This window comes from Schistocerca cancellata, chromosome 1 (assembly GCF_023864275.1).
Source record: "Schistocerca cancellata isolate TAMUIC-IGC-003103 chromosome 1, iqSchCanc2.1, whole genome shotgun sequence".
NCBI classification, from domain to species: Eukaryota; Metazoa; Arthropoda; class Insecta; order Orthoptera; family Acrididae; genus Schistocerca; species Schistocerca cancellata.
The window spans coordinates 741,988,720-742,005,466 of NC_064626.1; the positions used below are offsets into that span (position 1 = coordinate 741,988,720).

The window sequence follows — 16,747 nt, forward strand, 5'->3', positions numbered from 1 at the left end:
ATCCACACAGGCCATAGCATCTGTGCTGAAAGCCTCTACTGATGGGGAAGGGCTTCATCTTCTCAATGTGACTGTGGAAATGAACACCAGACAATCCATCACATTGCAACAAGCTGTAGCAGAAGAGCCTACCATGGGAACTTGGAAGATTTCTTTGAAGTGACAGAGGCAGCCCTTGAATGGATCGACAAATTAGATATGAATTTATAGACTTATTTTTTAAATTATAAAATTAATATATTTCTGTAAAATTTTGTAAAACTGTGCAATCCACAATTGTTAGTCGCTGTTCATACGTAATGCCATAGGCCATAGATAGCACCTGGAACCTGTTTGTCAGGCTAACCTGGAGGTTAATAACTTTTCGGTAGCAAGGCTTGATTTATTAAACAAGATAATGAATTTGAAGCCTTATAGTTAACAATTTTTTCACATGGTTATCAATTATTGTTAGTAATAATATTGTCAGTGGAAGAATAAACATGGGGGAGAACTTCTTAACCCTTACATATCGTGATAATGTATTTTCTGAATAAATCTCACATTTATAAAATATGTGAAAGATGTAGCATTTCTCAAAAGAGGCCACTTGTGGTTTAATCTGTGCCAACATTGTAACAGTAACTGGCACTGGAGCTGTAGTCAGTCAGTATCTACACCTTGATTAAGTAACAACTTCGCAGTCTCTTTGTAAAGTATAGCTGTTTTTCTGTAACTGTGAATATGCAAGAATATTTTGAAATCATGATGCACTCAGAAAACCTAACTCATACAGTTGTATAGAACCATTTATGAACTGTTTTAGTGAATGTAGGAGTCACAATACATTTGCATAATGACATCAGTCTTTTATTTAAAGTGTATTGTATGTTGCACTGGGTTGGGTATCTCTATTAAGTGAGAACTATTACCTAACGTTCTATCCAAAGTAGGGCAGAAGAGAAACTGTCAGCAATGAGTTGAACTAGTCTAAAATAGGGTAGGCTCATGGGATTGTAATGGACAACTTCTTGAGTTTGAGTCGTGTGCATTAGGGTTTGAGTGAGTGATTGGCGTAGATATGCAGAGACAGCCAGTCTGAATTATGTTTCAGAAACTGTAGATTTGGTGAAACAAGGTAGCACATCCAGAGATTTGAAGCTATGTCACTAATGTGTGTGTCTTCTAGTTGTGCTGCACTTGTCTGTGTTTCAGTGACTATTAAGTGGGTGCTCATGTTTGATTCAGATATTTTAATATCCATTTAAAAAATATATTGAAGTGCCTGTGAAGAGTGATAAAAGGAAAATGCTGTACCGTTCACTGCAAAGTGTTATCCCTGGATATTTTCTGAAATATTTTTGTTTTTATATAGTCTCTTTGAAGTTTAATTTACGAAATAAAGCTGTATACTGAGAAGGTTTACTGTTCATAAATAAAACTGTTGTTCAGACTTCGTAATGTACAACACACTTAATGTCTTGCAGATGAGATGAAAGGCTGGCACGTAAAAGGATTGAATAATTTGTATTGAAACTTTTGGTAAAAACAGTCTTCGTTCATTTTACAATGTTGTTTAGGTTTTGATTTATGAACAATTTTTCTTCCAAATTTGTGGTACCTTTCTGTTCATAAAACACAGAATTCCTATGATTCCTTTGCAAGAGACAGGGTTTCACTGTTGAACGTGGGCTATTTTTAAAAACATTGTATGTATTCTGATGAAAAACTACTTTTCTGGCCTATATTTCACACACTATATCTGCCCACATTCAAAAATTCTGCCTACAACACAAATTGTCATTTGGTAGCTACATTATGAGCACCTTAATGTTTTTGCATCCCATTGACTGACCAATTAGATTTTGGATGTGCAACTGCAGAAACTCCATTTCTTCAACTTATTTCAGTCATGTACATCTATTGGTTATGAACTGTAGATTAAAACTGAAGAAACTGCAAAAAGGTGGGAATTTGAGGAGATGGGACCTGGATAAACTGAAAGAACCAGAGGTTGTAGAGAGCTTCAGGGAGAGCATTAGGGAACGATTGACAAGAATGGGGGAAAGAAATACAGTAGAAGAAGAATGGGTAGCTTTGAGAGATGAAATAGTGAAGGTAGCTGAGGATCAAGTAGGTAAAAAGACAAGGGCTAGTAGAAATCCTTGGGTAACAGAAGAGATACTGAATTTAATTGACAAAAGGCGAAAGTATAAAAATGCAGTAAATGAAGCAGGCAAAAAGGAATACAAACGTCTCAAAAATGAGATCAACAGTAAGTGCAAAATGGCTAAGCAGGGATGGCTAGAGGACAAATGTAAGGATGTAGAGGCACGTATCACTAGGGGTAAGATAGATACTGCCTACAGGAAAATTAAAGAGACCTTTGGAGAAAAGAGAAACACTTGCGTGAATATCAAGAGCTCAGATGGAAACCCAGTTCTAAGCAAAGAAGGGAAAGCAGAAAGGTGGAAGGAGTACAAAGAGGGTCTATACAAGGGCGATGTTCTTGAGAACAATATTATTGAAATGGAAGAGAATGTAGATGAAGATGAAATAGGAGATACGATACTGCGTGAAGAGTTTGACAGAGCAATGAAAGACCTAAGTCGAAACAACGCCCCAGGAGTAGACAACATTCCATTAGAACTACTGACAGCCTTGGGAGAGCCAGGCCTAACAAAACTCTACTATCTAGTGAGCAAGATGTATGGGACAGGTGAAATACCCTCAGACTTCAAGAAGAATATAATGATTCCAATCCCAAAGAAAGCAGGTGTTGACAGATGTGAAAATTACTGAATTATCAGTTTAATAAGCCACGGGTGCAAAATACTAACACGTATTCTTTACAGACGAATGGAAAAACTGGTATAAGCCGACCTCGGGGAAGATCAGTTTGGATTCTGTAAAAATGTTGGAACATGTGAGGCAATACTGACCCTACGACTTATCTTAGAAGAAAGATTAAGGAAAGGCAAACCTATGTTTCTAGCATTTGTAGACTTAGAGAAAGCTTTTGACAATGTTGACTGGAATACTCTCTTTCAAATTCTGAAGGTGGCAGGGGTAAAATACAGGGAACGAAAGGCTATTTACAATTTGTACAGAAACCAGATGGCAGTTATAAGAGTCGAGGGACATGAAAGGGAAGCAGTGGTTGGGAAGGGAGTGAGACAAGGTTGTCGTATCTCCCCGATGTTATTCAATCTGTATATTGAGCAAGCACTAAAGGAAACAAAAGAAAAAATCGGAGTAGGAATTAAAATCCATGCAGAAGAAATAAAAAACTTTGAGGTTTGCCAACAACATTGTAGTTCTGTCAGAGACAGCAAAGGACCTGGAAGAGCAGCTCAACGAAATGGACAGTGTCATGAAAGGAGGGTATAAGATGAACATCAGCAGAAGCAAAACGAGGATAATGGAATGTAGTCGAATTAAATCGGGTGGTGCTGCGGGAATTAGATTAGGAAATGAGAGGCTTAAAGTAGTAAATGAGGTTTGCTATTTGGGGAGCAAAATAACTGATGATGGTCGAAGTAGAGAGGATATAAAATGTAGACTGGCAATGACAAGGAAAGAGTTTCTGAAGAAGAGAAATTTGTTAACGCCGAGTATAGATTTAAGTGTCAGGAACTCGTTTCTGAGAGTATTTGTATGGAGTGTAGCCATGTATGGAAGTGAAACGTGCACGATAAATAGTTTAGACAAGAAGAGAATAGAAGCTTTCAAACTGTGGTGCTACAGAAGAGTGCTGAAGATTAGATGGGTTGATCACATAACTAACGAGGAGGTATAGAATAGAATTGGAGAGAAGAGAAATTCGTGGCATAACTTGACTAGGAAAAGGGATCGGTTGGTGGGGCATATTCTGAGGCATCAAGGGAAACAAATAAAATGCGGTGTAACCCAAAGGATCAGTATTGGGACCCCTTCTGTTTCTTCTGTACATAAATGATCTAAGCTTAAATATTGATGCACACAAAACAATCATATTTGCAGATGACACCACGATTCTACTAAAAGGAGATGACGATGAACAGTTACAGCAGACAGTAAACACGGTCACGAAACAACTTAGCAGCTGGGCACAGAGTAATCAGCTTGTAATTAACAGTAAGAAAACCATTGCTCTAAAATTCCACAATGTTCCTAACAAGGGCATGTTTATCCCATCAGTCTCTATCAATGACAAACCAGTTGGTAACAGTACTGAAACCAAATTCTTAGGACTCTGGCTGCAGAGTAACATCGGATGGAATAAGCATATTGAATATCGCAATGCAGAACTGAGCAAAACATGTTACCTTCTTTGTTCATTAAAATCATGCTGTAGTGAGAAAACAGTATTGAATGCATATCATGCGTACTTTCATTCTCGTCTTAGATATGGGGTCACCTTCTGGGGAAACTCTAAAACAGCTAATAGCACTATTAAACTACAAAAAAGGGCCATTAGAATCTTGTTTGGATGCAAGCCTAGAGACTCTTGTAAACCCCTGTTTAAGAAATCTGGTATTCCTCTATTACCATGTGTATATATTATGGAAACCCTTTTGTTCTTTAAATTAAATGTAATAGGCAAGGACCGGAGATTGCAAAAAAACTGTGATATACATGAGCACTTTACCAGACAAAACAGAAACTTACATATGACTCAAATCAGCACAGCACTGTGCCAAAAAGGTACTTTTCACATGGGAGTTAAGCTTTATAACAAACTTCCTGAAAACATAAAAGCTATCACTAAGGTCAATACATTTGGAAAATCTCTAAAGTCATATTTGCAGCATCATTGCTTTTACTCCATTGAAGAATATTTAAATTTATGAAATGTGCTATATAAATTCTTACGTGTAAAGTGTATTATTGTAAGCTTAAATATGTATGCCTTGAAATGACTTTCAGCCTGTATATTTATAACTTGACTTGTCCAGTGTCTTATGCATAAGCTGCTATGTAGACAACAGGACCAATAAAATACAATCTACAACCACCAGTTTAGTATTGGAGGGCAGCGTGGAGGGTAAAAATCGTAGAGGGAGACCAAGAGATGAGTATAAACAGATTCAGAAGGATGTAGGTTGCAGTAGGTACTGGGAGATGAAGAAGCTTGCACAGGATAGAGTAGCATGGAGAGCTGCATCAAACCAGTCTCAGGACTGAAGACTACAACATCATCATTTTGGGCGTCTTTTGAATGAGTCAAAAGATACACAGTCAAAATGTCTGTTGGAGAAATGGAGTTCAGCAGCTGTGTTATCAAAATCTAATGGATTAGTTACCCACCTCGTCTGCATTCCTTTGATTACATTTAAGGTTAGTCGGTCAGTGGCAGTCGGCCGAGACACAAGGAGCCAGAGGGAAGTAACTGATTTTGTGGCATTTTACGAGTTTCCAACCAGAAGCGAATTGTGTAGTTTCATCTGTGTGCTTTGGTAGTTGAGTTTCTTGTGTTTCTGCATGTTAATTTAATATTTAATGGACACAGTTCTCACATTTTTGTTTGCATTGTAAAGTAAACTGATTTTGTGATACATTAAAAGTTCCTCATTAGGAGTGAATTGTTTAGTCTTACCTGAATTCTTTGGGGGTTCAATTTTTGAATCCCTGTGTGTTGATCTAATTTATTAGACACAATTCTTGTTATCCTCAGTGTCTACAGTAGAATTCCATGGCACAAGTCGGTTGTCCTTGTTTGTCTGTGTGGTTTAGTTTTCCATGGTCTTTAGCATGGTTAGGGACTGTGATGGCTGTTTGCAGATATGAGCCAAGTTTGTGACACTTTGCTCTCAGCTCCAGGCTGTGATGGCTTCAATTACACAGCTTGAAGCAGCAGTGGATGGGCATCACTGTTGTGGGCCGGCCGTGCGGATGCAACATACGTCCGGCATGCCTGAGTCCACTGATCGGCCCACACCGGTGACCAGTCCAGTTACTGCTGCACTGAGGTTGATCACTTACTCGTGGTCAAATGGGATGTCAGTTTGGGGCATGGCAGGTGGCAAAAGACTTCCCAGGGGGCTGCACGTAAGGCCTCCCGGTTAGCCTGACAAACAGGTGCTATCTATGGCCGACACTGTCCCTCAGCCAGATGCAGTTGCTTGCCCTGTTTGAGAGGGAACCTCTCAGCCTGCAAGATCCAGGCAATGCAGGGAGTGGGATTATTGATAGTAGGGGGCTCCAATGTTAGGCGCATTATGGGTCCCCTTATGGACATGGCTGCCAAGGAGGGGAAGAAAGCCGATGTGCCCTCCGTGTGCATACCACATGGAGTCATTCCAAAAGTGGAAAGTGTCATTTCAGATGCCATGAAGAGCACAGGGTGCAGCCAACTGCAGGTGGTGGCTCACATTGGTATCAATGATGTGTGTCACTTTGGATCAGAAGAGATTCTAAGCAGTTTCAAACAGCTTTCAGAATGGTAAAGGCTGCCAGTCTTGCTTGGCAAAGCTGGAGATAAGTTAAGCCAAATTTTTTTGAAGAACCTAATGGTGTTCCAAAATGATAGGCTAAACACAGTTGGCGGTGGTGTGTTTTTATTTGTTAGAAATATTTTATCTTGTAATGTAAAATTGAAGCAGACAGTTCCTGTATGTTAGTATGGGCAGAGGTCATACTGGCAACGGGAATAAAATAATAATGGGATACTTCTACCGACCTCCCATTCAGATGATAAAAACTGCTGAAAGGTTCATAGAAAACCTGAGTTCTTTTTCAAACACTTACCCGACTTGTACAATTATAGTTGGTGGTGACTTTTATTTATGTTCGATATGTTGCTGAAAATACTACCCAGTCTGTTACCCCCGGAAACCATCCTTGTAACCATTGATGCCACTTCCTTATACACAAATATTCCGCATGTCCAGGGCCTCGCTGCGATGGAGCACTTCCTTTCACGCCGATCACCTGCCGCCCTACCTAAAACCTCTTTCCTCATTACCTTAGCCAGCTTCATCCTAACCCACAACTTCTTCACTTTTGAAGGCCAGACATACCAACAATTAAAGGGAACAGCCATGGGTACCAGGATGGCCCCCTCGTACGCCAACCTATTCATGGGTCGCTTAGAGGAAGCCTTCTTGGTTACCCAGGCCTGCCAACCCAAAGTTTGGTACAGATTTATTGATGACATTTTCATGATCTGGACTCACAGTGAAGAAGAACTCCAGAATTTCCTCTCCAACCTCAACTCCTTTGGTTCCATCAGATTCACCTGGTCCTACTCTAAATCCCATGCCACTTTCCTTGACGTTGACCTCCACCTGTCCAATGGCCAGCTTCACACGTCCGTCCACATCAAACCCACCAACAAGCAACAGTACCTCCATTATGACAGCTGCCACCCATGCCACATCAAACGGTCCCTTCCCTACAGCCTAGGTCTTCGTGGCAAACGAATCTGCTCCAGTCCGGAATCCTTGAACCATTACACCAACAACCTGAAAACCGCTTTTGCATCCCGTAACTACCCTCCCGACCTGGTACAGAAGCAAATAACCAGAGCCACTTCCTCATCTCCTCAAACCCGGAACCTTCCACAGAAGAACCCCAAAAGTTCCCCACTTGTGACAGGATACTTTCCGGGACTGGATCAGATTCTGAATGTGGCTCTCCAGCAGGGATACGACTTCCTCAAATCCTGCCCTGAAATGAGATCCATCCTTCATGAAATCCTCCCCACTCCACCAAGAGTGTCTTTCCGCCGTCCACCTAACCTTCGTAACCTCTTAGTTCATCCCTATGAAATCCCCAAACCACCTTCCCTACCCTCTGGCTCCTACCCCTGTAACCGCCCCCGGTGTAAAACCTGTCCCATGCACCCTCCCACCACCACCTATTCCAGTCCTGTAACCCGGAAGGTGTACACGATCAAAGGCAGAGCCACGTGTGAAAGCACCCACGTGATTTACCAACTGACCTGCCTACACTGTGAAGCGTTCTATGTGGGAATGACCAGCAACAAACTGTCCATTCGCATGAATGGACACAGGCAGACAGTGTTTGTTGGTAATGAGGATCACCCTGTGGCTAAACATGCCTTGGTGCACGGCCAGCACATCTTGGCACAGTGTTACACCGTCCGGGTTATCTGGATACTTCCCACTAACACCAACCTGTCAGAACTCCGGAGATGGGAACTTGCCCTTCAGCATATCCTCTCTTCTCGCTATCCGCCAGGCCTCAATCTCCGCTAATTCCTAATTTCAATCTGCCGCCGCTCATACCTCACCTGTCTTTCAACATCATCTTTGCATCTATACTTCCGTCCCGACTGACATCTCTGCTCAAACTCTTTGCCTTTACAAATGTCTGCTTGTGTCTTGTATGTATGGATGGATATGTGTGTGTGTGCGAGTGTATACCTGTCCTTTTTTCCCCCTAAGGTAAGTCTTTCCCCTCCCGGGATTGGAATGACTCCTTACCCTCTCCCTTAAAACCCATATCCTTTTGTCTTTCCTTCTCCTTCCCTCTTTCCTGACGAGGCAACCGTTGGTTGCGAAAGCTAGAGTTTTGTGTGTATGTTTGTGTTTATTTGTGTGTCTATCGACCTGCCAGCGCTTTTGTTGGGTAAGTCTCATCATCTTTCTTTTTAAATATATTTTTCCCACGTGGAATGTTTCCCTCTATTATATTCATATCATTGTTTAAATGTAAAGGTACATATAAAGCATCATCTGAAATTGTGCTAAACGCATTATCTGAAAATTATTTTGAGCTGTTAGTTCATAAGCCCACGTGAATAGTAAACAGTCGTGAAAACGCACTTGACCTCTTAGCAACAGTTAATCCTGAGCTAATAACAAGCATCAAAATGGATACAGGGAGTAGTGAACACAGAGTTGTTATAGCAAGATTGAACATTGTAACCCCCAAATCCTCCAAAAATAAACAAGACATATCTCTTCAAAAACCTGATAAAAATTCTCTTGATGCCCTCCTGAGAGACAATCTCCACTTCTTCCAGATTAACAATATACAGGTAGACCAGATGTGGATTTAGTTCAAGGAAATTGGATTTATACCAATTAAATTAACGAATCACGGAGTTGATCCCCCTTGGTACAAAAAACTGGTCTGAACATTGCTGTGGAAACAATGAAAAAAGCATGCCAAATTCAGACGAATGCAAAATCACCAAGATTATCAATCTTTTAGAGAAGATTGAAATATAGAGTGGACATCAGTGTTAGATGCTTATAATAGTTTTCACAACAAAATCAGAAAGATTCTGGTCATATGTAAAGTATGATAGTGACAAGAGACAGTCAACGCTTTCTCTATGTGATAGCAGTGGAAATACCATCGATGACAGTGCTGCGAAAGCAGTGTTACTAAACATAGCCTTTCGAAATTTCTTCTCCAAAGACAGTGAAGTAAATATTCCAGAACTCGAATCAAGAACAGCTGCCAACATGAGTAACGTAGAAGTAGATATCCTCGGAGTAGTGAAGCAATTAAAGTTACTTAATAAAAGCAAGTCAAGACTGTGTACCAATTAGGTTCCATTCAGAGTATGCTGATGCAATACCTCCATACTTAAAAATCATACACAACTGCTCACTTGTCAAAAGATTCGTACCCAAAGACTGGAAAGTCACAGAGGTTACACCAGTATTCAAGAAAGGAAATATGAGTAATGCACTGAATTACAGGCTCATAGCATTAATGTCGATATGCAGCAGGATTTTGGAACATTATTGTGTTCAAACATTACGAATTATCTTGAAGAGAATGGTCTATTGACACACAATCAACATGGATTTAGAAAACATTATTATTGTGAAATACAACCAGCTCTTCACTCACACGAACTGTTGAGTGTTATTGAGAAGGGCTTTCAAATTGATTACATATTTCTAGATTTCCAAAAGGTCTTTGGCACTGTACCACACAAGTGGCATGTAGTGAAATTGCATGCTTATGGAATATTGTCTTGGTTATGTGATTGGTTTCATTATTTCCTGTCAGAGACGTCACAGTTTGTAGTAATTGATGGAAAGTCTTCGAGTAAAACAGAAATGATTTTTGGCACTTCCCAAGCTCATGTTATAGGCCCTCTGCTGTTCCTTATCTATATGAATGATTTAGGAGACAATCTGAGCAGCTGTCATAGGTTGTTTGCAGATGATGCTATCATTTAACATCTAGTAAACTCAACAGAAGTTGAAAACAAATTGCAAAATGGTTTAGAAAAGATATCTAAACTGTGCGAAAATTGGCAATTGATCTTAAATAATGAAAAGTGTGAGGTCATGCACATGATTGCTAAAAGGAATCTGGTAATCTTGGTTACACAATAAATAGGCCATAAATTCAGCTAAATACATAGGAATTACAATTAAGAACAATTTAAATGGGAAAGAACGCATAGGAAATGTTGTGGGGAAGGCAAGCCAAAGACTGCATTTTATCGGCAGAACACTTAGAAAATGTAACAGATGCACACAACGTCCATCCATCCTCTTTTGGAGAACTGTTGTGCGATCTGTGATCCTTACCAGATAGGATTAATAGAGCCCATCGAGAAAGTTAAAAGAAGAGCAGCACATTTTGTATTATTGCAAAGGAGGGAACAGAATGTCACAGACATGGTACAGGATTGCGATGGACATCATTAAAACAAAGGCACTTTCTGTTGTAGAATCTTCTCACAAAATTTGTCACAAACTGCCTCCTCTGAATGCAAAAAATATTTTATTGACACTGACTTACATAGGGAGAAACGATCATCATAATAAAATAAGGGAAATCAGAGCTCCCACGGAAAGATATAGGTGTTCATTTTTTTCGCGCACTGTTAGTGTGGGATAATAGAGAATTATTGTCAAGGTGGTTCTATGAACCCTCTACCAGGCATTCACTCAAGCGCAATATGCAGAGTATCCAAGTAGATGCGGATGTAGAAGATAATACACACATCAAAAAAAGTTTTGCATCACCCTCGTTCCCGGAACTCCTGAAGGCAGACGTTGATTGTGGATATTGTATCACAGACACTCTCCCTTTGACTATTCAGAGATGTCACTAAACCCGCCCAAAGATGTGAACAACCATGCATGAGCAGCGCCTTTTAGATGGAGGGCGTCTGACAGCTGACCAGTTCCAGCCATTCCACCAGGAAAGGGCTACACGGCTCGTGTTGTTTGTAGTTCATCCATGCCTAGATGGTCAGTACCACGGTTCAATCGCGTCCGCATTGGTACTTTGTGCCAAGAAGGACTCTCAACAAGGGAAGTGTCCAGGCATCTCGGAGTGAACCAAAGCGATGTTGTTCGGGCATGGAGGAGATACAGAGAGACAGGAAATGTCGATGACATGCTTCGCTCAGGCAGTCCAAGGGCTACTATTGCAGTGGATGACCACTACCTATGGATTATGCCTTGGAGGAACCCTGACAGCAACACCACCATGCTGAATAATGCTTTTTGTGCAGCCACAGGATGTCATGTTATGACTCAAACTGTGCACAATAGGCTACATGATGTGCAACTTCACTCCAGATGTCGATGGTGAGGTCCATCTTCGCAATCACGACACCATGCAGATGGGCCCAACAGCATGCCGAATGGACCGCTCAGGATTGGCATCACCGATGAGTGTCGCATATGCTTTCAACCAGACAGTTGTCGGAGACATGTTTGGAGGCAACCTGGTCAGACTGAACGCTTTATACAACACACTGCCCATCGAGTGCTGCAACAATGTGGAGGCTCCATGCTGTGTTGGGGTGGCATTATGTGGGGCTAACGTACGTCACTGGTTGTCATGGAAGGTGCCCTAATGGCTGTACAGTACGCGAATGCCATCCTCCGACAGACAATGCAACCATATCGGCAGCATATCGGTGAGACATTAGTCTTCATGGACGACAATTCGTGCTCCAATCGTGCACATCTTGTGAATGACTTCCTTCAGGATAACGGCATCGCTCGACTAGAGTGGCCAGCTTGGTCTCTAGACATGAACCCTATGGAACATATCTGGGATAGATTGAAAAGGGCTGTTTATGGATGACGTGACCTACCCACCACTCTGAGGGATCTATGCCGAATCACCATTGTGGAGTGGGACCAAAAGTGCCTTTATGAACTTCTGGATAGTATGCCACGATGAATACTGGCATGCAAGAGGATGTGCTACCAGGTATTAGAAGTACCGGTGTGTACACCAATCTGGACCACCACCTCTGAAGGTCTTGCTGTGGTGGTACAGTGTGCAATGTGTAGTTTTCATGAGCAATAAAAAGGGCGGAAATGATTTTTATGTTGGTCTCTATTCCAATTTTCTGTACAGGTTCGGAACTCTCGGAACCGAGTTTATGCAAAACTTTCTTTTTTGTGTGTGTGTGTGTGTGTGTGTGTGTGTGTGTGTGTGTGTGTGTGTGTTTATTAACAAGTATGCAATAGTGTGTGTATAAGCAATGACATTAAATTTTGAACACTGATTATTTTGTTGTTGCTGTAGCAACACATGAATGTGTGCCTGATTCTCAGAGTCAGTTCTGTTTACTACCTTGAGGTAATGAAACACAGGTGTGAAATAGTTCAGTCAGAAGCCTGATTTGTGGCATAAGAAATTGTGAATGCTGAATAATGACTATGCACATTATCCCATCAAGTAGGTTTTAGCCCAGACAGGTAACAGTTCACAGATGCTCTCCTAGTTATGTACTTTGCTTTCTCGCATTCTTTTGCTTTGATGCTTGTCAGAACATGATAAAAACAGCAAAATAAGTGCATTCTTCATATTGTGTGATGTTTATTTATAGACAAATATAAACAAGTATTTTTGTAGAACATATCGAAGTATTTTTTATAACTTTACAGACAATTAAGAAGTCATTGTTAGCAGAGCCGATGAATGTGAGTGGAGAAGTGCATTAAAACTCATGGGAATTGCTTTGAAGTGTCTAACTCGTTAATAGTTTCTTGAAGTACGAAAGTCTTTACCCTAATAGCCCATGAATTTTTCTCTCATACTTTCTGGAGAATTTGTACCAACTATATGCTTGACCATTCTCTGATAAGTTCTGAAAAACTAAAGCTGCTGTATTGATGGCATCCACTTTGCCATGTCTTCTCATACATGATACTAAACTGATAGTAGTAAAATGTTACCTCTGCTGTGGTATCCTGTAAATGAGGGGATGCTCTCCAGATGTCATTTCTTCACAGATTAGTTCCTATTACATGTACTCGTATGCATCATTGCAACAACATCCAAAATACTTTTCTGTCATTAATTTCTGCTGTGCTTTGTCCCATTTGCTTTTACCTAACTTTGGTTGGTTTTGATTCTGCAGCTGTCTCATTCTATCCTGTTTGCGATATGCTATTTATTATGAATGAACACTGGCTACTGTGTTTTGTCTGCTCCGATATACCATATGTTAATTTTAGATTCTGCCTGGGAATTTCATGCCCTATCTAATTTGCATTCTCTTCTAGTTTAATTGTATTGTAACATTGAGTGGAACTTGTAATGACACCAATTCAGATTTGGTATAGCTTCCTGTAGATTTATGAATGTATATAAAGTTAGTAATTACAGTGATAAACACATATGTCAAGATCCCTGTGAATTTTGCAGTATGTATCAGTAAGTATTGTTTTTAATCTTGATACAAAGATTTTCTCAAGATTTAAACTTTTGTCTCTTGAGTGCAAAGAGTTTGCTTTCAGGTGGCACAACATCCACAACTTACAACAGAAACATGTACAATAGAACACACACTCTTAACTCCCAAAATATAGCCATTATTCAGGGAGGAAAGAGAAATTTATTGTGGGAAGTGGAAATTGGTGGGCAGGTCACTCAGAACTCTGGCCAAACCTGGTGTGAGAAAGAAGGGAGACTAAACTTCAAACAATGGACATCATAGAGAAGAGGAGATCAAATTTATAAGAGGTGATCAAAAAAATCTCCATTCGAGACTGTACAGTCCAAAATTTGTATGCCAATTGGGCAAAATTGTCGTGAGCATCGAGGCAATCATCCCACCAGCACAGTAGGTTGAAGATATCCTTTTGATAAAACACAATATCCTACTGCATGAAGAAGTCCATAACTGCCAGCTGCATGTTGTCATCAGACTGGATTTGTCGACCTTACAAGGCATTTCTAAGGGATTGAAGGTGTGATAGTCACAGGGGCAGAGATCAGGGCTACAGGGCAGGCACTAGTGTGAGTCTCATTTAAGTTGACATAGCTTCTGGGTTGTGACATTTATGATACGGAGACATACATGTCAAAACATGACCAGCACAGTCCATGGCACACCATTCTGCAGTGGTGGGTTTTGACAGACATGCTGCCCCATAAATAGACTTCATTTTGTGATGGATTTCTATTGGTGTTTGTCCTTTGGCAACCAATAAAGAATGACAGGACGTTGGTTCTGTTTGGACTTGTTTGGTAATAATGTTGCCATACTTCACATTTCCACATTTACCGCATGCACATTGGAAAGACATGAATGTATCACTAATACCTTGCCTACATGTTTGTGCTTATATACATGCATCAGAGTTGCGCTACATTGCATATGCACTGCTGCAGTGCCCTGAATTGGAACTATTTGATTGTCCCTAAAAGTACATGTAAGCTCTGTGCCAACTTTTGTTGGTGATAGGATGGGATAGTGAGAAGTAAAGATGACGTTGAAAAGGAAGAGAGAATGCGAATTCCAAAGAATAATTAAGTTTGATAATAGAAAGAATGGGAATGGGGGTGGAGGGAAGAGAGACAAGTGATAAAAGAAAAGGGGTGCACATCTCCGGAGTGAATCTGGCACAATTTTTACAGTGTGTGTACTGCGACCTCCCGATGCCTTTTCATTGATATTTGCCTTCCTTCCATGCTTCTCTTAATACATGGGTCCTTAGCCAGGAGATCTGAGTGATCCTCCCCCCCCCCCTCTTTTTTTGTCCTTTCTCAACTTCACTGGAAAATGCCTTTTTCCCCCTGAAGGAGGAATTTATTGTTCTGAAAACTAGAAGTGCTGTGCTCACTTTTAAATATTTCTGTCATCAGTACTGGATGTTGCACCTCCTGGAGATAAGTACTTGCCATTTTTTCCACCACATTTGGGATTTAACATTTTATTTATTAATTTTTCATTGTTGCTCAGTTCTCATTGTTAATATATTTACATTTTAGGAAGTAGTCTGTTAGCAATATAACACATGCTTAATAAAGTGTCTTTTAATAATTGCAACATTTTGTGATTTTGAATGACTATTAAGCTTACGAATTTGTTTATGAAAACAACTAAAACTGTGAAAATCTGAGAGAGACAAGAAATATATAATAGCATGTGATACTGTGTGTGCCCACACAACTTAGAATTGTTTGCATGGTGCTTATCATATCATTTTTCTAAAATGCTATTTTTCTTATAGTATCGTAAATATCAGTTTATTTTGCCCACCTTAGATTTGTTGTAAAGATCTTGAAATCACATTCAAAACACCTTACTGAAAAATAAATTTAATAATATGTGGGACCGAATTGGAGTACTTGCTTACCAGTTCCTAAAAGAACTATAGCTAGATTGGGAAGACAAATGCAAAATAAAAAAAAAAAATTAAAAATTCAGTTTCCTAGCCACTGTAACTTTATAAGCATTTGTTTTACAAGGTGAGAGAGGCAGATGAAAATGGAAAGGAAAAAGAAAAAGAATAAATATGCAGATAGCATAGATAAGAAAAAGACACTGCGAATTCTGATGAAGTGAATAGGCATCAGGTAAGAGCCGGAGTTGGTTAAAACAAGCACCTTCGCAAAAATTAATCTTTCGTGAGATTGTAAGTTGGTGTTCATCTTCTGTTCCACATTGTACTTTCTTAAAATTAAAATTTGATTCATTAAATAAATAAACTGATTGAGAAAACTGTCTGAAACAAAACACAGAAAAAACTTTTAAAGCTCTGTTCAATGTGCAGGCAGCTGGGTTCATCCTGGGGAGTATGCATCATCTGGTTCGTAATATATGCTTTCAGATGTGAAAAATGGTGTTGGATGTAGTTTGTATGGTAGTTTCTGATGATGCATGCTCAGTTCCATATCGCCTGAAGAATGCTGGAGCTATGTATTTTAAAAATGCAAATTTGTGTTTTTACCTACTTCTGGTGTTAAGTTTTTACAAATTCTCTTTATGATTGTGTCTGTATTTATTTAAATTCTGTTTTTGAGCTGTGTATTTTCAAACCATTACTTGTAGATAGGAATTTGCAGCTTGCATGATAATTTATCACAATATTATATGCACCTCTTGTAGCACTTTTCCTGAGCATGTCATTAATCAACACAGTTAGACAGAATATTTAAAAACAACACTGCATTACATATGTATTCTCTCTTCCCATGTCCTCTCCCCTCTCAGTTGTTGTTATTCCTTCTCTCTCTGCTCCCCCCCCCCCCCCCCCGGCAAATTGCTGCTCCCCCCCCCCCGGCAAATTGCTGCTCCCCCCGCCAAATTGCTGCTTCCCCCCCCACCCGAACCCGCCAAATTGCTGCCCCCCTCCCCCTCACCAAATTGCTGTTCCCCCCCCCCCCCCCGAACCCGCCAAATTGCTGCCCCCCCCCCTCACCAAATTGCTGTCCCCTTCCCCCCCCCCACCATATTGCTGTCCCCTTCCCCCCCACCAGATTGCTGTCCCCCCTCCTACCCCACTGCCATTCCCCCCCCCCTGTTGCTATTCCTACCCCCCCCCCAAATTGCTATTCTCCTCCCCCCTCCCCCCCCCCCAGTACCCTCTCT

At 40.5% G+C, this 16,747-nt stretch overlaps 1 protein-coding gene across 12 annotated transcripts in view; it reads left to right on the forward strand.

The window, feature by feature from the left end:
* Window positions 1–16,747, forward strand: part of LOC126185655 (C-Jun-amino-terminal kinase-interacting protein 4) — a 270,109-nt gene that overhangs the window by 37,202 nt on the left and 216,160 nt on the right. For 3 of the 12 annotated variants that reach the window (XM_049928146.1, XM_049928150.1, XM_049928157.1), the window contains exon 8: window positions 15,930–15,965. The exons of the other annotated variants lie outside the window; for them this stretch is intronic. In XM_049928146.1, the coding sequence (XP_049784103.1) occupies window positions 15,930–15,965 (36 nt within the window). The remainder of the gene's footprint in view (window positions 1–15,929; window positions 15,966–16,747) is intronic. 12 annotated transcript variants of the gene reach the window in all.